Below are 22,796 nucleotides of genomic sequence, written 5' to 3'. Positions count from 1 at the left end.
CAGTCTGGCTCAAGGATACATTTTTTTTCCGCTCAGCCTCACATTCGAAACTGCAAAAGAATATTGTGGAAAGCACATCGTGCTGGGAGTCAGGACACTCAGGGGCTAGTCCCACTCTGCCGTAATATTTTGTGACCTTGGGTAAGTCACTTCCCATCTCTAGGTCTCTCTTTATTCATCTATAGAGTGTAGCCTAATTTACATGATGTCTGGATCCCTTTGAACTATAAGGTCACATGAACCTGGAGTCACCCCAGCCATAAAGTCTGAAGACACAGCCCTCCACAAGACTGCTGTCACTTTTGACACTAACAGAAAGGTCAGAGTTCTCAAAACCACCCTCACATTTGATAATTCTCGGAAAGGACTCACAGAACTTACCGAAAACTATTATACTCACAGGTGTATTACAGAAAAAGCTTTAAGTCAAAAGTAAGCCAAAGGAAGATTCATAGGGCAGAGTCTGGGAGGGTTCCAAACACAAAGCTTCTGTTGTCCTTAGGACGTGTTGCCTACCCTCCTGGTATCTATGTATGACAATACACAGGATGGATGACCAGCCATGGAAGCTCATCTGAGCTTCCATGTTCAGAGTTTTTATTGGAGTTTCATTTCATAGGCACTGATTGATTGATCACCTATTTGAACTCAGTCTCCAACTCCCCCCTCCCAGGAAGTGAAGCTAATACCATTGTGGCTGGAGGGGCCCACTGTGAGTCACCTCATTATCATATACTATCAGGTGTGATCTGAGAGATTCTCACCATGAATAACAAAGACACTCCTATCGCTCAGGAAATGCCAAGAATTTATAGGTTATTTCCCAGGAATAGGGGACAAAAGCCAAATCTCTTTGGGCAAGGCCAAATTCTTTACTTCATACATAATTAAATAAATTTAGCAAATGTTTCTCAAATACTTTAAGCCCCTTGTGGGCTGGGCCCTTGCCTTATTAATTTGTTTCTGCTGACCAGCACAGGCCTAGCCCAAAGTGTGTGCTTAAAATTAGTTAACAGACTTAATGATGAATGAGATATAGTTTCTGTCCAAAAGTTCTTTATATTCTAAATTGAAATCATGACTGAAATCACAGAGGTCATTACCATTTATCAGATGTATCCTCTATTATCTTTCTCCTGAAACTTGTGCCTTGACCCCAGGCCGCCCAAAAGAAAAAAAACACCCAACAGTCTGCCACACGTAGCAAAACACCATAACTGGGGCTTGAAGTCATGACTGTCCTGGTCATATTTCCACCTCCCATTTCTCCCTGATAATCTTTCCATTGGTCACATTTCAGTCATCATGGCTCCAGGACCATGAAGCTGTCAGAGCAGATTGTCTTTTTTTCCCGCTATCATATCTACCATCTCACCTGCATCTTTACCCACATGGATCTCTTTTTAAGGCCCACCCTCCAGTGGTGATCTGGATCTCACCTACTTTTTGCTTTCAGGTATCTCCTCTCTTCTCCATCTTCAGTTTTTCCTCTTCCAGAATATTATCACGTAAACATACAAATATTTCCCATTAAGAAAAATAAAATGAAAAACGAAGACCTTCCCCAATCCCATATTCTCTTCTAGCTACTGCCCCATTTCTCTGCTCCCCTTTGCAGTAAATCTTGAGCAGTCTTAGTCACCATCTCCCCTTCATTGCATCAGATTTTCTTTTCAACTCACTCCTGTCAGCATTCCACATCTACCGCCCCACTGAAATTGCTCTTGTTAAAGTCACCTCCATGTCACCAAGTCCAGTAGTCACTTCTTATTTTGAATGACTTCTCAGTAGCCTTGACACAGTTGACCACTCCCTCCTTCTTGAAATTTTCCTTTCCATGCCTCTGTGACTCCACCCTTGCGTGGTTTTCATTTTACTTCATTGGCTTCTCCTCACCTCTTTTGCTGGCTCCTCCACTTCTAAACCTCTAAATACCAGTGCCCGAGAATTTGGTCTATGTACATTTGGCTGCCCTGATCACTCCTTGAACTCCAGATTCGTACTTCTGACCCTGCTTGACATATTTATTCGCATGGCTAAAAGACATCTTTAATATAACATAGCCAAAGCAGAACTCTTGTTTTCTTCCCCCTTAAATCTGTTTCTACTCCTGATTTCCCCCAAGCAGTTCACATAGGCCTCTACCTGCTTCTCTACCCTTGTGCCTCGCCAGCTCTTGCTCACTGTGCCTTAGCCATACTGGTAAGGGCCTTCATATTAATTGTGTCCTCTCTCTGAAATGTTCTTTTCCTTATTTTTGCATGGTTAGGTCCTTTATGACAGTAAAACTGAAATTTTCTTAACCATCCAATCCAGAGTTGCCACCTAGCAACTGACTACCACCCTCCCTTATGTAATTTTCTTTATAACACTTGCTATCAGCTAAGATCATCCTCATCTGTTTCTTTGTCTCTTCCACTAGAATGTAAGCTCCTTGAGAGTAGGGACTTGTTCACTGCTGTATCTCTAGGGCCTGGCTGAGTAGCTAGCACCTAGTAGCCATTGAATATATCATGGTTATACTAAGGGGTGGGTGGGTAGAAGTGGTCAGCTCAGGTTCAGTTAGTTGTTTATAATAAAGTTAAACAATAAAAAACGAGGTCAGTCTGCTTTTTATTATCATAATGCAATCGCAATTCTACACAATGGCTGTGATGAAATACTCCTCCTACCCTGGTAAACCACTCCCATCTCTCCTTCCCCTTAATATGCCATTATAAAGCATATTTGTCGAATGAGTCTTTAACAGCCATGGTGGCATATTGGAGTTGGTTTTAGGATCCTAAGAATGATTTTGGTAGTATGCAAATGAAAGGGATGTAAACCAAAAGCCATTACCTGGGTCCCAGCCAGGACTTTACGTGATGAACTGAGCCCTTAGGTGCTGTCACTAACTCCTGTGCCATTCCACACAGTCAAGCCACTCTCTTCTGTGGCTCTGTCACTTTGGGCCTGAGTCACAAGCCCTAGGAGCTGCTTCTTGCTCAATATTCTAGATCAAGACTGGGGCTGCTTATGACTAGCCATTTGTCTACCTTTCTTTCCATCCTTGCCTATAGCTCCTGAGTGGTTTGTTTTGTTTTTGTTTTTTGGTTTTTGGTTTTTTTTTTTTTTTTTTTTTTTGAGAAGAGTACACCCAAAAAGGACTGGTAGAATATCCTACCAGAGACCAGAGGTCACACCCAACCTTGTTGTCAGCCAGCCCCCTAGCCTAAGATGGATTAATCATAGAAAACAGAGCCATAGAAGTGGACCCAGGCTAGCTGCTATACCCAGTTTAAAGGAATAAAGGCAAGAGTGTAAGAGGCAATGGCTGTGTCTCTAAAAGCGTGGAAGAGAGTGGCAAAGCCTTATCTGGTTGATGACAGCTTAGCTTCGGCTAGACTGCCAGCTCTGGGGCTGCCCATTGACTCTAAAGTGTTTTAGGGAGATGATTCTTAAGGTGGCAGTGACACCTGGTGGCCAGTCATGGCCAAAGCCTCCAGGCTATATACCTCCAGAACCTCCTACCTATATACCCTGCTTTCCTATCCACCCTCACGTTCACTGACCTTTGGGGTTTGTTGTCGGAAATCAGAGCTGGGCCTTACATCCTGAGTCCCTGGAGAGCTGTGGGCTACTCCTGAGACTCATGGGAACCAGAGAGAGAACTTCAGTTGGACAGAGCCTTCAGGTCATGCCAGTAGAGGTGGCATCCTGGTGCTCTCCTTTATGTGGCTGATCTTTCAATTTCTCATTACAATGCTTCCACTCTTTTTATTTCCCTATAAAATCTTCCAGGGCCAAAGGACTAAATTGCTAATGGAGGGATTTCAGACACCAATGGGCTTTCTATTTGGTTTGTGGTTAGATCCATGAGAAGTGATTCTAAGACTCAGCCTTTGGAAGCATTAATACATATATAGTATCCAAGAAGAAGATGAGCCTCTTCTACTCTGAGCTGATCAGACCAACACCTGCAATGTTGTTTCCAGTCTGAAGGTCACAGTATAACAAGGACAAACCCTCACTGGCATGTCCTTAGAGGAGAGAAAACCGGGAGGTTGAGGAATTTGGCAAATGTATTTTATGATTAAGAGTTAAAGGAGCTGCAGTTGAAGAGCAATAGTCTTAAGGAGCCCCATGACTTAATATCTTTGGCGCTCTGATAGCTGTCATGGGATAGAATTGGTGCCAAAAAGTAAAACTTCTGGAAGACGGGAGTAAACTGTTAACACTGAGAGAGAAAATGGCTGCTCTGGGAAGTGGTGTGTGACTGCTACGTCATTGCCAGTGTTCAAGCAGGAACGCGATGAGCCACTTGTCAGGGACATTGTAAAAGGGTAGGCTGGAGGCTAGGGCTGTTGGACCAGGTAACTTTTAAAATCTCTTTCTAGATCTGAGATGCTATGATCCAGGCTGGTTGTTAGCCACAGACCTGGAAAAGGCAGTGATGAGAGTTCAGACTTGAAGGACTGGATCCTAATAACCTCTGGTCTCTGGTAGGATATTCTACCAGTCCTTTTTTACTGGCTCTCTGGTCGAAAGAGATATTCAAAACATTTCCAGCTAGGTCTTTCCAGCCACAAAGGCTTGAAAAGATGAGGTCTCTTGAGTGCAAGGAGACCAAGGCTGAGAAAGGGTTTCATTGGATTCTAAAGGGCCACACAGTTAGAAAGGGGGCACAATTCAGATCCCAAACATGGGACTAAGAGAACCTCACTTAGCTTAGAAGAAGTAAATTTAGGACAAATGAAAGGCCTTCCTGCTTCCCACAGCAGGACTGGCTTTAGGGAATTTGTTCCCCAGTGAGGATAAACTGAAAATTTGAGGAGATTTGAGGCAGGTTCAGATAAAGTCGCTAGTGACTAGATCCCTTAACAGACTATTAAGGGAAACTGACTATTTTGGGGCTATCTTAACTTTTTAGGGACATCTTTAATCACTGGAAGCTGACATTCCGACTTCGGGTGACCTGGCCCTCAGTGCCCCCATAGGTCTCATGGACTGCCCCCATGGGACATGTTTTATATCCTTAGGAAATCACTGGTTAAGGGAGGGCCCCAATCCAAGCAATGAGCTCTGCCTTCAGAATAGCAATTTCCCTCACAAAAGAAGGAGGAAGAGCTCATCTTTGGGCACCTTTAATATAACCTTTCAGAGGAAGGAATGTGGGCATTGGTGACTACAGGGGTGATCCCAGAAAGATTCCAAGGTGCCTGAAAACATGCTGTTCCCTTTGCTCTGACTGAACCTACAACCTCCTGACCACATTCCTTCCTGCTGCCTCATTCCCCCTGGGGTCCCAGACTGGGGGAGCAGGGCCTGGGGGAACCGATCAGAATAGTTCTGTGGCATGTGGAACAAAAAGCTTGGCCTGGCCTCTTTCCTAGGGCCAGACCCTGAGACCCTTTCCCAATTTCCTGTCTCAGATATGCTGAGCAAGCACAGGCCTTCCTCCTTGGTGGGGGCAGTTGGATTGAGGCCAACAACTCTTAAGAGTTGAGTCACTAATGTCTTTCCTTCCTCAGCTTTCCATTCTGCTGGGACCTCAGGAGGTCCTGTCTCCCAGTTTGTCTGCTGGAAGCCACAGGATGGCAAATTAAAGGTGCCTTTGACAAAAACCTTCATCATGGGCTTGGTTTCTCTATCTGACCAGTGATTTGTTTTCCAGTCAGCTCAAGAGCTAATACTGTTTCTGAAGTGACTTTTCTGTATCTTCAGAGACCTTGCTGGAACTAATCAGTGATATACAGAGGGTGTGGTATAGCTTAGCCCAGAATCCCCCACACATTGAACTACTATGCACCAGTTGACAGGAAGCCACCCAACAATATCTTCTCTACTGATACATGAAATCCTACCATCCTTTGGACTGATTTTATTGAATAATATTAATGAAGTTCACTTATATGAACATTTGGCCTACCACATTACAGTTTATAAAGCACAGCCATTATGTTGAGCCTCATAACCCTATGTGAGATGGTTTGGGCTGGTATTTCTATCTCTGTTTCACATATCCGCAAAGAAAATGCAAATGACTTGTCTAAGATCACACAGCTTGTAAGCAGGAGAGCTGGATCTTCTGGATCCCCTACCAGAGTACAGAGCTGGTAAAAATGGGTAGAGCGGGGCCTTTGTGACCCTGTATAAGGGAAATTTTTGCTCTCTTCCTCCTGACAGCTGAGTGCTAAACCTGCCAACCTGGAAGAGTCGGAGCTTCACCAGCTCTCTCCTGTCTCCTTGGCTTCTCTCATCACTAAAGCCTAGTGGATTGAGCATAGCAGGATACAAGCTCAGTTGGCTTTTATGGAGTGCAGCAGCATACTCTTCTTGCTAAACCCGTCAAAGCTTGTGCCTGCAGGATACCTCTGCTCAGGCTCAATAGCCCTGGAGTCTTGCTGGGCTTAAGGCTCCACAGCTATGAAGGGCTTGTCTCAAATCTTAGACACCTAAAGAACTGAAAAATTTATGAAGGAATTAATGGAAGCCCAGAGCCAGAAGAGCCTATAGAAGTCATCTTCCTGCAACTATGTGAGCCCCTTCTACAGTATCTCTGACCAGAGATTGTCCAGGCCATGCTTAAATACCTCTAAATGCCAGGAGACTCACTACTTCCAAGCCAGCCCTTGACCTTGTTCACATTTACATTAGACTAACTTTGATCTTCTACTCTGTCTTAAATGCTTCTATTTTACCTCATTTAATCTTTATAATTGGCCCATTTGGTAAATTGAGACTCAGAGATTAAGGAATTTTCCCAAAGTCACATCTGGAAAGATGTCATTTCCTTACTTCTCACCATCCTATCTGCTCTGTGTACCCATTTTATTCCACCCAAGTCCCCCTTAAAAGAATTACCCAGAACTGGTTGCAGTGCTCTCTTGTAAGGTTTATCAGCCAAAAGATTATTGGACCTGTGGCCTCCCCTTTTTGAAACTCTGATGCACCTCCAGCTGCATTAGATTTTTGGCAGCAGCATTACAAACTGACATCCTCTGAGCTTATTTTCAATCTCTAAGCCCAGGGTAGTTGTAGTTGTAGTCTTTTTCCTTATGCTACTATAAGGCCATTTATTTCACCTTCTTTTTTGTGTGCAGCTGGGCACAAGCATTAGACTTCACATTCTTACCTGTTTTAAGTCAACTCAACGTCCTGAGAGAAACTGCATCTCAGTCCAGCCATGCATTCCTGTTGCGGGCTGGCTGTAGGCCAGTCTTTGGCAGTGACGCCAGAGTGGCCAGACTTCTGTGGAATTTGGCATCCCAGGCAGCTCTTGGTGACTGGAGATAGATCCCATGGTAGCCAAACCCCACAGGGAGTAGGCCCTCAGCCCCAGCAGACAGAAGCCTTGTGGGCAGAGCAGAGAGTCTCAGCCTGGCAAGGGACAGTCCTAGGGGACGCTCCTTCTGCCTCCTGTAGCTCCTGGGAAGTCTTCCGTCCACAATCTTGTGGAGCCTAGGGCAGGAGAAGCTCCCTAGGCCAAGACACATTCCCAGGTTCCCACAGGACTGGAGCTGTTCCCTTGAAGCTTTCGGAATAGAACTTTTGGGCACAGTTCATCCTTGGGTGTCTTATTTGTATACTTCTATGGCTTGGAGAGGTAGGGCCTGTCTTCATGACATTATTATTCCTGTCATCTCATCCTATGAGTGTCTGGAATTATCCCATTAAAGCTTTATATATGGGATTTTAAAGTTTTTTTCCTGGAATCATAGATTCTCAGGGTTGGAAGGAACTATAGTGTTCATCATCTCTGTCTCATAATTAATGAAGGCATATTCTCAGTATCTTTGCCAGGTAATTCTCTAGCCTCTGCATGGACACACCCACCTCCCAAGACAGCCTCTTGCACTGTTTTAACTATACAAAGTTCTTCCAAAAAGTGAAAGTCTATTCTGCTGGGGCTTCTGCCCATTGGCTCTGGTTCTGCCCTTGTGCTCTATGGTCTTCCATAACTTTCTCTGACAATGACAATTCTCTGGGAGAAGAAATCTTAAGATGTTCTTGACCAATGCCCAAGATGATTCATTGGCAGCCATCAGTGGTACAGGGTAACACCCTGGGGGAGGGAACTGCCAAGAGCCAGTCTAGTGGCTCCACAAACTATGAATTTTGCTGCCTTTCATCTGAACATCCCTATCAGGCAACGAGGGCATAACTCTAATGGCTTGTGAGAGAGCCCAGAGGAGGCTGTACCATTACAACAGAATAAAGTTCTCTGAAGCCCAGGAATGGGAGCCCACTGCATGGTATATTCCATCATGGGAGTGAGACCTAGGAAACAATGGAGCTTCTGAGGAAAAGACCTCATCAGTATCACCATCACCAGCATCTATTATATTTTATTTAGCACCTACCAGGGCCAGGTGCTTATAGATATCTGGATAGATAGATAGATAGATAGATAGATAGATAGATAGATGGATAGATAATCAATCTTTATATCACAAAAACCTTTTGAAAGGCAGGTGCAGAGGGGCAAAATAACTAGCCCAAAGTTACAAGCTAGTTAAGTGGTAGGTTTAGATTTAACTCAAGGTCTGCCTAACCCAAAAGCCCAATTCCTTAATCATTCTGCAACCCCATCATAAAGACTTGCTATTGTAGACTTGGGTGGTGTGTGTGTGTGTGTGTGTGTGTGTGTGTGTGTGTGTGTGTGTGTGTGTGTGTGTTTCGGGGAGTGAGGTTAATGCCCAGCTCCAGGTAAAAAGGCAACCCTTATATTCCATGCTCCTAATATCAAATACTATATCCTGGCCCCAGACTTCTCATCCAGCAGCCAGGTTAAGAGAAAGAAGAGATCACAACAGGAAAGAAGTGTTGGGCCCAAAATGCCCCAGCTTGGCTAAGTTAGACCATCTTGGTGGGAGCAATTATTGCTGCTTTGAGGCTTGTTTTGTCTTTACCTCTGAGATTGATATACAGGCACCTATAACAGGCCTCAAGTTTCATTCCCTAACCTGAGCATTTTCAGATCTGCTCACCAGAGTTAATACCAAGTAAAATATAGTTTAACATTTTAAACCTTTTTTTTTAAAAAAGGGGGAGCGGTTAACAATGTTTTTCTTTTAAAAGATTTATAGTCTGCTCCATTTTGGATTTTCATTATAGTTGTTACATGTTCATTTATTTAACAAACATTTAAGGACCTCTTATGCTTAGCCCTGTGCTTGATGATGTTCGTAAAATGACAAGTTTTGAATATTCCAAAATTATCCCTGATTCTATTTTAACTTTTAATAATTAATTCCCATATTAGGCCACATATCCAAAATTTTCTTTGGAAAAAAAAAAAAGGGCACTATATTTGTTAGGAATTCATGGGAAGATGAAGACACTTAGTCCATGCCCTCAAGGATCTGGCTGTCTTCTTAGAAGCATCATCCCAGTCTTCAGGACAACAAGTTAACACTGCAGATGCCCTCTTCAGTAGTATGAGTCTCCTAAGTGCTATTATAGGAGTTTGGAGAAGAGATGACAATTGACATGGATAGTCAGGAGGGGAGATTTCATGAATGGGATAGAACTTAACTTAGACCTCTAGGATGTGTTGGATTGGGTTGGTAGAAAAGGAGAGAAAAAGTACTCCTGGAGGGTACTCACCATAAACAATGGAGTGGCCTAGATTAGAGAATAAACATTGAGAGGTCAGGCCTGATAGGAGCAGGTGTGATTAGGACATGAGGGAGAATGGCTCAAGGGATTGTTTCTAACCATGCTAAAGAAAGTTCCTGATGTCAGGCTGAAGAACGTGGATGTTATTCTCTAGGTAATGAGAAAGTGAGCATCAGACTGCTGGGACTCACATTCCAGTTGCATTAGCCACTACTGTATGAACCTGGACAAATTACCTGACTTAGTTGTGCCTCAGTTTCTTTATCTAAAATTAGGGATGTTATAATAGTTTCTACCTCATAGGGCTGTTGTAAGGTTTAAGAGACATAGTGCATAAAAGTTTCCATCATGTTACCTAGCATATACAAAGTATTAGCTATAAATCTTTTAGAGCAGTAAAGTGATGCAATTAAGGAAAGAGTTTAGAAGGATAATAAGTAGTCATGGAGAAGATAAATTGGAGAGAGACGAGACTAAAGAATTAGGAGACTATTCTAGTAGTCCAAGCAAGAAATGATACAGGCCTGATCAGGGTTGGTGAAGAGAAAATGGTGAATTTTAGATGCCAAGAGGGAAAAAAAATGATGAGTCTTGATGGCTAATGGAATGGAGTGGTCTCTAGCTGGCTTATTGGATCTGGATATTTCAGTGCCACAGCTCAGACCAAGCCTCCTGGATTCCATGAGAGTGCTTGGAAGAAGTGAAACAAGTGTCATGTTCTTGCTGTGATCTGTGAGGTTGGGGATTATAGATATAATGCTCTCTAATGTGGGATACTAAGTGCATTTTAAAGGCCCACTTCTTCCTTCCATCTGAAATAATCTAAGCAGAACAGTTTTAGGCAATGCTGTTATTAAGACCATGATACTAGAAAGGGTAATACTTCTGTTTTCCTGGTAGTGGAGCTAAAAATGGGACTTAATAGGCAGGAGGGGAGATTGGTGGCCAAAATCAGAGCTCCATGGGAAATGGGGAACAGGAGAAACAGTTTTAACGTGGGAGTAGGGCTTGAGGAGTGGGGGGAAGTGTCACAAGGGGAGAGGAGCACTAAGAGAGGAAGTGGGAGAGTGCTAAAGACATAACTCAGCCCATTTTGCAGCCTTGCCTCAGAAGCTCCCTCTTTGACATCACCATTGGCACACTTGGCAGCCCTTAGGCTTTAGAGAGCATTTCCCCTGTGCTGAATTCAAGCTCCAAAAGCTCACTGCCTTTAATACAAATATTAGACAAACTGAAGTCACATGCATCTTTGATCCTGTCAGGGCATAATCAGAATCACAGCTGGGAGGAGAGGAAGCTTGGGAGTGAAGTCCTGTTGTTAGGTAAAATGCAGTGATATTCTTTGAGAGGGAAAACAGCTTGGCCTTGAGCACTTTTACAAACATTAACATCTTACTCCTTCCCTCTGGGTAAGAAGGGTTCTGGGAAATAAACAACTGCCCCCTCCCTCAAGTCTCTCCCTGTGAAAGTTCCAGCCAGCCCGGAGTGACTCTGACCCCCCTGATTTAGACCCACAGCTGATCTCACCCGGTAGTTAACTCCCACAAGAAGTGAGCCAAGTCTAGGCAAGTCACCTGGTCTAACTCCCCCCGCCCCCGCCCCCCTCCCCTCCACACACACACCCACCACTTCCCCGGCTCTCCAGGCCCTGGAGTCGCCTAAAACCCAACTTGCTCTCTGGAGTTTGGTGTTGATCCCTCCTTTTCTTCGTGAAGCCAGGCCTCTGAGTATCACGGGGAGCTGGACATCAGGCAGCTCCCATAGAATAAACCAGATGCTGTTAGAAAATTCAAAGCTTCCAGAAAGAATAAATCTGTAAGTGGGCAAAATGAAAAAGGGGCTGAGGAGGTCTCAGACATTGTGTATGAGAATGGTTCCAAGCCCTAGACTGCCTATGCCATGCCCCGGCAACACCCCAGAGGTGAGAGAGAGCCCCTTTGAGGCATTTCTGGAACAGCAGAAGCCTCTGGGCCAAATCTCACTGGATCCCATAGATCCCACTGTAACCATGCCACAGAGCCACAGGTTTCTCTTTGGAATCTGCTTGGAGTTTTGTTTTTATCTTTTTTGCATTTTTGTCTTCCAGAGTGGAACACTTAAGGATCCGGACTCCAGCAAGACCCCACCTCAGCGTCCACCCCCCCAAGGTTGTTTACAGTATATTCTCGACTGTAATGGCATTGCAGTAGGGCCAAAACAAGTCCAAGCTTCTTAAAGTGATTGGTAGTTAATTTTTCAAAGCAGAAATTTTAAGCCAAAAACATTTAAGGAAAGAAAGGAAAGTGGGGAGGGGAGCAACAGACCCTCCCATTGGTGCCGTTTCTGTGCTTTTTCAATGCTGACTGGACTGTGTTTTTCCTATGCAGTGTCAGCTCCTCTGTCTGGTTGTTTACCTGTTCCTGTTCGTGCTTGTAATGCTCACTTATGTTTCTCTGTATAACTTGTGATTCCAGGGCTGTTTGTCAACAGTATACAAAAGAATTGTGCCTCTCCCAAGTCCAGTGTGACTGTATCTTCTGGGTGGTTTGATAGTATTTTTTAAAGATTACACAGTGTGGGGTGAAACAGGAATAGGGGCTGGACAGGGGAGAAACAAAGACCACAAAAACAAAACCCAACTCCTCTCCTGCTCCCCTCATCCCAGGCTCAGATTAAACCACCCCCCACCTCCTGCTTACCTCCATGAATGTGCTTGGGATCTTCAATGAACTGTGCTTTTTGCTTCCTTTCTGCATGACTAGGGTAAATAGATAGAAGTTTAAGAGATTTTCAAGGTCTAATTTCCATAGCTTCATCCATTGAATCTGAAGTCATCTACCTTTTTCTCCATTTGCTAAAATGTGGTGCAGTTTGAGTTTATGTGAATCGGCTGGCTGTGCCTGTAAAGTTCTTGTGTTTTTAGTGATTACGTGAAATACAAAGAACAAGCTATTTGCAGGAATGTGTTCTGTATTTTACATCCCAGTGTACCCTTCATTTTTATTATGAACTAATTAGCTATGAGATTAGACAAAAAAAAAAAATGGGGCCGCTGATGTGCAATATCAATCAAAGTGAACTTGTATTTTCTATGTTGATCTCAGTCCCCTTAAGTTGTTTCTTCTTTGTTGCTGTTTCTGAATTGGCCATGTGTGCGCTTCTGTAGAACTGAGGCTTCTTCACAGTCCCCAAAGCTTGACCTGTGTACAGAGATGATCTTTAGCAGTTTTAGATATAGAATGCAGGGAGCTACTGAAAGTCTGGGAAGGATTCAGCCATTTTGCTCTTGGCCTCTCCTGAGGCATCATAACACAAGATCAAATAAAAAATGTCCCATTTCACTTGAGTGGGTACACTGCCTGCAGAACCCTTAAGTGGACTCCGGCTTTAGTTTTCAGCTGTTCTAAGAGCCCTCTGGAGTCCAGATAATGAAGAGCTTTATCTTTTCTGGGAAAAACTGTCTCAGATTTCAGCTTGGTTGTATTTGGGGCAGAGGCAGCACAGCCGTGGTTCTTGAAGAACCCTCACCAGTTTGTTCTCTTTCCTTCTGGTAGTGATGAGGTAGTTAATTAAACCAGACCTTTGGTTCAGTGCCTCATCTTGCCACCTCCTGGCCACACTGGGAATGGGCACCAACTCCCTCCTCTAGCACCACGGTCCATGGAAGTTCATGCCAGCAGTTTTAGAAGAAATGCTTCTGGCTCTACTTTTACATTCTCTCTCATTTCTATGCTAATATGTCACTGTTCTGGATTATCAGGTTTGAGGAATAACTAGTGTTGGTAGTATGTAACATGATTTGTGTGTCAAGGGGCACTGCCCTGGTTTCTCCTTTGGTTGCTGGCAAATTGTGAAGCTATAGGGAAATGCACAGAAAGTGAATGTTGTCTGTGATCCTCCTTTAGATGATGATGGCAGTCAATCTGTAAATAAATATATATATATATACACATATATATATTTACATACTTCCAGGTGGGTTACATAAGAATCAGGTCCTTAAATACCTCCCAATTCGATTAAATGATAGAAGGGAATAAAGCAACATTTTCTAGAATGAAGAAACACATTTTATTTATTTTTATTTTTATTTTTTGTCCAAGTGGTGAGCTGATGGTAGTGTTGCTTCTCTGCATGTTATCAGTGTGAACATCTAGGTGCTTTTCATGTGACATTTGTGAACCGCAAATACAATCTTTCCATTTGAACTCAGTCAGGCTCCAGGGTGGTATCAGCCAAGGTCTCTCAGGTGGGGAAGAAACTGCCAAAAACAAACAGACAGTGTACCCTGACTGTCATATGCCCTCAGGCAGCATGCTAAAGGACAATTCTATGTCCTGGGGGACATCCATGTCACAGTATAGGATTGCCATTCAGGTGTTTTGTACCCATTTCTTTTCTGATGTTGTCCCCTTTTTTTGTACCGATCCAGCTGGGAGAAACTCAGCCAATGCTGGAAGTGTGATTGAAGTACCTCTCTTTTGTGACTCTCTTGTACAGCTTAATGTGCAATAAAGGAAAAGTTATATCTGTCTTCAGTGTTAAGTTGTAAAGTTTCTGGCTATTCAAGCATCTCTTTAGAGGTGGGAAAGTACTCAGATTTCTGGTACAAGATGCTGAGCTATCAACCTGCAGCACTTTATAAGAAAATGCTAATATAAATGATGCCAAACTTTGGAAAAGGCAAAGACTAATTAATATGAATTAATCTGCTAATCTGTCATCTTCAATAGTTATCTAATTTGAACATGGAAATTCTTAAACATGCAAATGCAAAATTCCATTTATTCATTTATGTATTTATTTATGTGTAACTAACTCCGGTATTAATTGGTACTTGATGATAAACTGGAACCCATGCCATGGAGTGGGGAAATGGACTGACAATCATGGATATAGACATAGTGATGTAGACATAGAATTCTGCCTCTCCAGAGGATGCAAGTATTCTGGTGTTTCTAGAAAACAAAGTTGCAACTCTTAGCTGCTCTTGAGTTTCTATAAGCCTACTCCTTCTAATAGGCCCATAGATATGGACTCTGGGATTGGATCTTCCAGGCCAGGTATACATCATTTCTACTAGTTCGTATGTGCTGATGGGAACATCTTTCAATTTCTTAGTATAGGAAGCCCCTCTGCAAAATCTGAGCAATCTGGTACCATACTTCCTGCCTATCGACCCCTAGAGGAAGGATGGCCTTTTTTCTCTCCAGGTTGCCAGATGGTTTTCTGTCTTATGCTGGGAAAAGGGTATCTTCGTCCTCTTTTTTTTCTGAGGGGGTGTCTTCTTTGCCAGATGGTGCCCACAACACCCAAAGGTGGAAATGGGGCTTGGATTTCTGGAGAATTTCACCATACTCACCCGAAAGGGACTAGAGCCCTTAAAATGGTACTAAGAGGCAAAAAAGTGCCTAGAAACAAAAGATTCATTATGGGTATGAGTGTAAGTTAATGCTAAAATGAAGCCCTGGTTGGGCGGGGTGTGGCAATCAGACACATGTAGGCTCAGAGCGGGACAAAGGCTAGCTCCATAAAAATAATTTGTCACAGATCATTAATGATCATAAGGCACAGAATACTTTTTGAAAAGCTTTCTTATCCATTATAATCTTTGAAACACTACCGTCTTGAAAGATAACTAAAACTAAGACCTGCTTTTTAACAGTGTTATGATTGAAAACACTGAGGTCCAAAGAAGTTTGCTGACTTGCTCAAGGAATCACCGATAGACTACGTCATGGGTTTTCTGATTCCCAGACCATTCTTTCCACCGCCCTGTGCTGTCTGCTGTGTGGAACTTGAGACCTCCTAGTCAACCATGGGGCAAGTTGGCCAGTGCCTGAGGAACCTCTGGGAAAGAGAAGTGGGGTCCCTCTGATCTGGGGGGTCTTCTGTAAGAGAGCTCACCTCTGATCAGGGCCGCCATCCTATAGTTTCTTCCCTGTCTTCCCAACTTCTGCTGTGACTGCAGTGCTGTGTCTCTGAGGAGGAGCAAGTAGTAGTGATGTATGAGGGTAACCAGCAACTCACTCCGGAGTCCTTCAGAGCCTCTGGTGGCTTCTTGTAATAGAGCTTATCCTTTTGGTAATTAACTAACCACACCCTTTGAGACATATATTTTAACAAGGAAACCCTTTGATATGGTTGAATTATGAAGTTTTTCTTGTACTGAACCTAGGGGGCCCTGGGCAACCCCAAGGAATGCAACCCCCAGGCAAGGTGCTGCCTCCACGCCGGCCTCCCCCCGGACCATCAGTGCCACCTTCCTCCTCTTCCTCCTCCTCCTCTTCTTCCTCCTTCTCGGCTCCTCAGCGACCGGGAGGCCCCACCACCCACGGAGATGCACCCTCCAGCAGCAGCTCCCTGGCAGAAGCCCAGCCACCCCCGGCTGCTCCACCACAGAAGCCCCAGCCTCACCCACAGCTCAAGTAAGAGACAACTCAGCAGCTCTTTCCTCACCCCTCTTCCTGCCCCTCCTCGCAGACTTTGGGCTCCAGAGCTGCTAGAAAGCACCTTCAGTCAGGGTTCCTCCTATAGATATTTTTGTGGGGTTCTGGGGGGGTTTTGGTTTTTTGTTTGTTTGTTTGTTTTGTTTTGTTTTGTTTTGTTTTGTTTTGTTTTGTTTTGTTGGAGGTTGGGTGCCTGATAGAGGTTGATTGGGGAGGAGAAAAAAGAGGGAAGTGAAAGTCTAAGGTCTAGAAGCTCAAATCCTCCCCTTTCTTCCTGAGGACTAGCAATAAAGCAGAGTTACTACTCCCTCTCCTATTCTTATACTAGGTTAGGGTTGTTGTTTTTTTTTAATCCTGTCTCCTACTCTTTTTTCCATTCCTTTCTCTGTGTGCGTGTGTGTGTCTCTCTCTCTATAAAAAAAAAAAAAATCCTTTTTCTTGCCTCTGACTCACAGTTTAGGGTGTGAAATCAGCAAGGCCCAGAAGGAAAAGGGGAAGTAAGGCCCAGATAGAGGCCCTGAGGAACTCCATCCTGAGGGGTTCCCACATTCCCATGAGTAACCCTAAAAGCTCCCATTGTACTATTCTGCTTTAAAGGAAGAACTGAGGACCCCTAGGAAACAGTATAGCTGTACTTAGGAGGGACAGCACCTGGGTGTGAATGGTGGTCAGTTCTACCCTCTCCCACAGAACCAGAGATGCCTCTCTTCAATTTCCTCAAACAACTCTCTGTCATCATTGTCAGCACGCACAGCTGTAGCCTTGGGAAAATGGTAGAGATGCATCACTGTTTCCCAGAGTAAAATGATGAGAATCTTTAGAGAGGGGGAAAAAGGGAGCTGTAGAATTTTAGGGCTCAAATGAGCCACTTAGAGATTATCTAGTCATTGCATAGATGAGAAATATGGCTCAGAGAGATTTGATTCATTTTCTTTTTAAAGTCACTCTGCTAATTAGTGACAGAGCCAGGATTGGGGCTCCAGTGGTCCAGATGACCACTTTCTCTTGGTCTTCCAGTCCTTCCTGACAGGAGGAACATCACTCACTCCTGCTCCCCAGCTCTGGCCAGTGGCACATTTCATTTCTCACCTGCCCCATAACTTCCTCTCAACCCCCTTTTTTTTTTTAAATGTGTGTGCTGTCTTCTTAATCTTTTCTACCTTCTCATTAGCCAACTCTGGCCCAAGTCTAAGGGCAGATCTTTGGGTTATCACTTCCTCTGGCCTGAGGTTGTTGAATAGAGACAGCATCTGATGACAAGTGAGAGGCTTATACCCTGTGTCCTCAGCCTGTGCATGCAGCAGAGTCCCCTCTCCCAGAAACCAGCACGATGGGGCTTGTCCCCAGCCCTAATGAGAGGTGGGGCATCTGTTCACAGTCACTGCAGGAGGAGAGAAACTGCTCACACACACTTCTGTAGAAGGGAGTTTCTGGGACTGCACCTCGAATTTAGGGGAAGGCTGGGAGTTCTAAGACACCTGAAGAAGAGCTCTGGAGCCAGAAACCAGCAGGAAAGAGACACAGTAGAAGTCAAGAAGGAGAGAAGATGGGCCACTGGAGACATCAGACCTCTGGTCCTCGTCTAGAGTGCTGGGCTTGGCCTCCCCTCAACCTTCTTGCCTCCAAAGTCCCTAAAATATCTGCAATTTGGGTTTTTTCATTAGAAACCTATCCAATAACCTTGTATAGGCATGATATGCACAGTTGTCCCTCAGCATCCACAGGGGATTTTTTCTAGGGCACCTTGGGGATACCAAAATCCGCAGATGCTCAAGTCCTTTATCTAAAATGGTGCAATATTTGCATATAGGCTACCGCAGGGTATGCCTACACATCTTCGTTCACATGGATTCAGTGTAGTGCTCAGCTTATGGCAGATTCAAGTTTGCTTTTTAGAACTTTCTGGGATTTTTTTTCAAATATGTTTTATTCACGGTTGGTTAAATTCATGGATTTGGAGGGCCGACTGTATCTTGCCCCTGGATACTCTGAACCCCACAGACCTCATATTAAAGCTCCTCTTAGGAAGGCTGCAAAGGGTGATATTATGTTCATTTTAAGGACAGGTAAATTGACCATTAGAGTTTGTGCCAAGCCAAAAGATTCTTTTGGGATCAAAGAAAAAAACATAATGAAATTGCTGAAAAGGGCTAGAGATCATTTCACCAAACATCTGCATAATGCAAATAAGAAACCAAGACGTTGACCTGGGTCTTCTGATGCTGGTTCCACTACTTCACAGTTGATGGAAAACACAGTGCAAGAGTCCATAGGCCCATAGTTGCTACATTTCATAAGAGGGGAAGGGTGTGAGATTCCTAGATTAGTACTTACCAAGAGCCTTTGAAATTTAGCCTATGGTCCCTTTAGCATTAAATAAAAGAAACATCCTTTGAGTCACCCCCTCTTCCTCTTACCCTTCTTCTTTCTCTTCTCTCTTTTCCCCCTTCTCCCTCTCTCCCTCACTGCCCCCACCCTTTCCTTTTTTAGCAGCACCGAAGGTGAAGAAAATAGCACAGGGACCTCCCAGAGTCCTGGTAGCAGGACCTCTGCTGGCTTTCTCTATTACCCTGTTCTCCCTGGGGCGGGCATGGGGTTCTGGTTGTGTATCTTCATGTCATCGTCCTTCCCTACCTGGCTGGGAACACCACCGTCTCATGTTCTCTCTGGTTTTTATCTTCAAGCAAGTCGCAGTCCCTGACAAATGCCTTCAGCTTCTCTGAGTCCTCCTTCTTCCGGTCTTCAACCAATGAGGATGAAGCCAAAGCAGAGACCATCCGGAGCTTGAGGAAGTCCTTTGCCAGCCTTTTTTCAGATTAGCTCTCCAGACACATGAGGGCTCCCAGCCCAACCGGGAAAGGCATCTGAGACATTTGCCAACAACAGTCAACCACGTTTGGTGGTGATGTCCCATGACCTTGACTTGTGTGGCCCCTTCCTCTGCTCCGTCGTGCTAAGTGATGTTGTGCAGCTCAGAAAGGACCATATGAAGGTCTCAGGGCAGATGCCTAACCAGCAAGGGCACCTGACATCAGAGAGGATAGAGCTGCTTTCCTGTAGTCCTGAGAGCTTCCTCTGAGGTCATTGTTTGCTGTGAGTTTAGTGGCCTTATTGTGACAGCGCCATTGTGTCTTATTCTTCCTTGTGAAACCAAGATTCCCTTCATTGAGGCTCCTGGTAGCTTAACCTAGTTCAGATGCAGTGCTAAGCATGCCACTCCTTTAGTCAGTGCTGCCTGTTTGGGAAGTATATACGTGTCCAAAAATACTCTTGGCTCTAAATGCTAGGAACTTACCCACACCTGGATTCCTTGTCACACCTGTTTAGCTGTTTAAAACACAGCTGCCCAGCACACAAGATTCCTCAACTGCTGTCGTGGTGAAGCACCTTTAATCTACTGATACTGGAGAGAACAAGGATCTGCAGTTTTCCCCTTTTCCCTTCTCTGGAGCGCGTTTCTTGTGTGCGTGCTGCAGTGATCTTGAGCTCCAAAGCTGCACTGTAGAGAATGCATGCCACTGTAACAGCAGTATACCCAGTTTTGTGTTCATTTCCAAATAAATGTTAAGACCTTTGGTGTAATAAAAGCAGCAGCATTAACCAGCATTTGATTCAGCCATGAGGTCTCCCCTAAGCCACCCTTTTGACTGAGAGAGTGTATGTGAGTCATGTGTGTGTGATTGTGAGTGTAGAGAAAGGAAAAGTCTAGAAGGGTGAAGCTGTTTGCATCAGTATGTGTGTGAATGTGTTTATGCGTGAGTGTGATTGTAGGTGTACAACTGTTTCCAAGGGGGTGACGCTTATGCTGGGCTTCCTGACACCTCCCCAGTGAATCAGTTTCCTCCAGGACAGCTGGACTTCCTTCAATAACTCAGCATTTCTACCAATTTTACTAAATTTGGAGACTTTCTGACATGCATACCACTCTTGCTCCTGTAGCAGCCAAGTTAGACCTACTTGTCTAGTCCATCAAGCTCCTCAACTAAAGTCCACATGATGGTACCAATGAGGCTGGACCAGCTGGCTCCAGTGAATGGAGTACTGCAAGCCCCAGGCATCCTGAAGAGGCCCACGATGGAGGGTGGGCTCTGGGGGATTTCACTCTGTCTTCTTCATGATTCTCCGGTACTTAAGAGTATGTTCCCCCAAACCACAAATGTAAGATAAACACTACATCTGCACTGATAAAAAGAAATTGGCATACTAACATTTTATTTAAATAATTTCCGACATGTTACCCATTCTGCTAATTCAATAAAATAACACTCATCCAAATGCCACTATCTTGCTAACTCTCCTCACAAGCAGTAGATGTTGAGAGTCAGAGAATGAATTTCTCTGGTGCCAGGGTCTCTTTCTAACTCAGCCCATGCTTTCAGGATTCAAGGATCTAGAGCTATACCTTCTTCTTACACTTAAAAAGCAAGAAGTAGAACTTCAATTGAATGACACCTGGGGTAGGGATGGCAGCCCTCCTCCCACCACAACACATATAACTAGGGAACAAACTACTCAAAAACCGAACAGAAAGGTCGGGGTAAGAAATACCTATGCTCAAGGGAATTGATCTTCATGACTCCTTCCATTTCCAACCAAGAGTATACCACTTGTAGTCACATCTATTCCCCTGATTCCAAATATGATTTAATAGAATGCATTCTTTTATTTAAAAGCATTTATTAAGCATTTAATGAGTATAAACATTGTGATGGACTGAAAGAAATATTTACTAACATTTCCATAGTGCCTACTAAGTTCCAGGAAGAATTCTAAGCACTTAACATATCAAATCATTTATTTCTTACAACAACCCTGAATTATAGGTACTATTATTTTACAAATGAGGAAATGGCGGCACATCAAGATTCATAACTTGCTTAAGATCACCCAACTGGTTTGTGGTAGAACTGGGATTGGAACCCAAGCAACGAAGCAGCAGAACTCATGGCCCTGACTACTTCGCTATTATTACTTTTATTAATCTAGCAGAGACAACAAGATATAATTTTATTAAAATGTACATAACAAAATAAGTGTTAACAAAATAAGAGATGTGCACAAAAATTCTTCTCACCATACCCACTTCCTTCCTTCACCTTCTATATATCCCTTGGCCCCAGGGAAAGGAGGGGTGGGGAAAGTTGGAGTACTTGTTACTGGTGTAACGTACACAGATATCTTTTTCTGATCAAATATAATTCTGGTTCTTAAAAAATTACTCATTCTTCCAGATTTGATGTCAGACCAAAAACCACAAGTGGCTTATTTAGAAAATGAGTCAGCCTGGAACTGCTAGGGTGACAAAAAGGGGAGGAATTTACCATAGGTCATGCACCACCCTAGTCCAAAGGACGCATGGATTCTATCCAAACCTTGATAATGGGGTAGGGCCAGAGGCTGGGGAGTTCCACTCAGAAACAGCTCTCTTGGTACATAATAAAGATGGCCCCAGAGACTCTAAATTTTCCACATACAACAATCAATAAATATTGGATGACTACCATGATAAAAATTGATCTAATGCTGGGATTTCCAAAGTTTGGTGATAGTCCATTATAGATCTTGAAACCTTTGGTCTATAGGCCAGTTGTGACCACTGTGCAACCATCTCTGCCACTAATAAGGATTCCCTACCTATATTTTATCCCATATTAATAAAGATAGAATGCCTCATTCCCACTCTTATGGAATTCCCCATCTCCTTGGATCAAGATGAATTAATTCTGCTCATCATTTATTTGTTCACAACTCTATTATGTATTCACTAAGATCAATAAATTTTGTGGGAAGAATATAATTGATTCTGCCCTCACAAATTTTACAGCCCAGTAGCATATAAACAAATATAAAGAAGAAAGTGGTAAGTGCCATAAGGCAAATGCAGTCAAAATGTTAGTTTGGGGGAAAAAAATAAACTTGATAGGTATTGGTGAGGATATGGAAACAGAAATCTTACACATTGCAAGTGGGAACGGACGTTGGTACTATCACTTCAGGGAAAAATTTGGCAGTATCAAATGCACAAACCCTATGACTCAGCAATTCCATTTCTAGACATTCATTCTAGAGAATCTCTTACACATGTAATCAAGGAGGCACGTAAAAGAATATTAGTCTCAGCATCCTTTGTGAAAAATGGAAACCCACTGTCTCTCATGGGGGAATTCAAACACAAATTGATTTATTTATAAATTAGAATGCTGTATAGGAGTTAAAGAAACAAAAATATTTGAGGAATTCAGATAACTTAGAGAATGAAAGAGATGAGACATTTAAGTGTAAAATGGACAGCAAGCAGTTCGTGGTGTTGGCGTCGAGCATACTTGTAGCTGGGGTGGTCAGAGAAGGCGGCGCCCTAGAGGTGAGCAACCCACAAGATAGGCATGCCAGCTGGGGGAATGGGATGAGCAAACAGAATTCAGTCACTGAATTTTTCAGCTGGAGGTTTCATTTACTTTTATCCTCTCATTTTACAGATGAGAAAACCGAGGCCCAGGCAACTTAAGGAGCTTGTCACAGCCATGAAGGAAGTTAGCAATAGAAGCAAATGAGTCTGAGTCCTAGGTGTCTGATGGGCCATTCGGGGACACTGTTCTTTGTGAGGTAAATGAATGGGTTTCATTTCCAGGGGCCCTTCAGGGAGGGAGATGCTAACTGGAGCATTTCACAGAGGCCAGGGAAGAAATGGGAAGAGGCAGTGCTGGCAGTAGGAAGAGCCTGGGCTCTGAAATCAAATATGAGTTTAAACTCTGGCTTTGATAATTATTA

The 22,796-nt window shown here is 43.7% G+C and overlaps 1 protein-coding gene across 1 annotated transcript in view; it reads left to right on the top strand.

The window, feature by feature from the left end:
* SYN2 (synapsin II) overlaps positions 1-19,732 on the top strand; it is a 175,514-nt gene extending 155,782 nt beyond the window's left edge. The window contains 3 exon segments of the mRNA XM_023536909.1: positions 11,687-11,747; positions 15,758-16,007; positions 18,713-19,732. Coding sequence (XP_023392677.1) covers positions 11,687-11,747; positions 15,758-16,007; positions 18,713-18,848 — 447 coding nt within the window. The 3' untranslated portion in view covers positions 18,849-19,732.
* Positions 19,733-22,796: the final 3,064 nt, after the last annotated feature.

Source organism: Pteropus vampyrus, unplaced genomic scaffold (assembly GCF_000151845.1).
Source record: "Pteropus vampyrus isolate Shadow unplaced genomic scaffold, Pvam_2.0 Scaffold171, whole genome shotgun sequence".
NCBI classification, from domain to species: Eukaryota; Metazoa; Chordata; class Mammalia; order Chiroptera; family Pteropodidae; genus Pteropus; species Pteropus vampyrus.
Note: the sequence above shows the minus strand (reverse complement) of the source record. Positions and strands in the feature narration are given on the sequence as shown.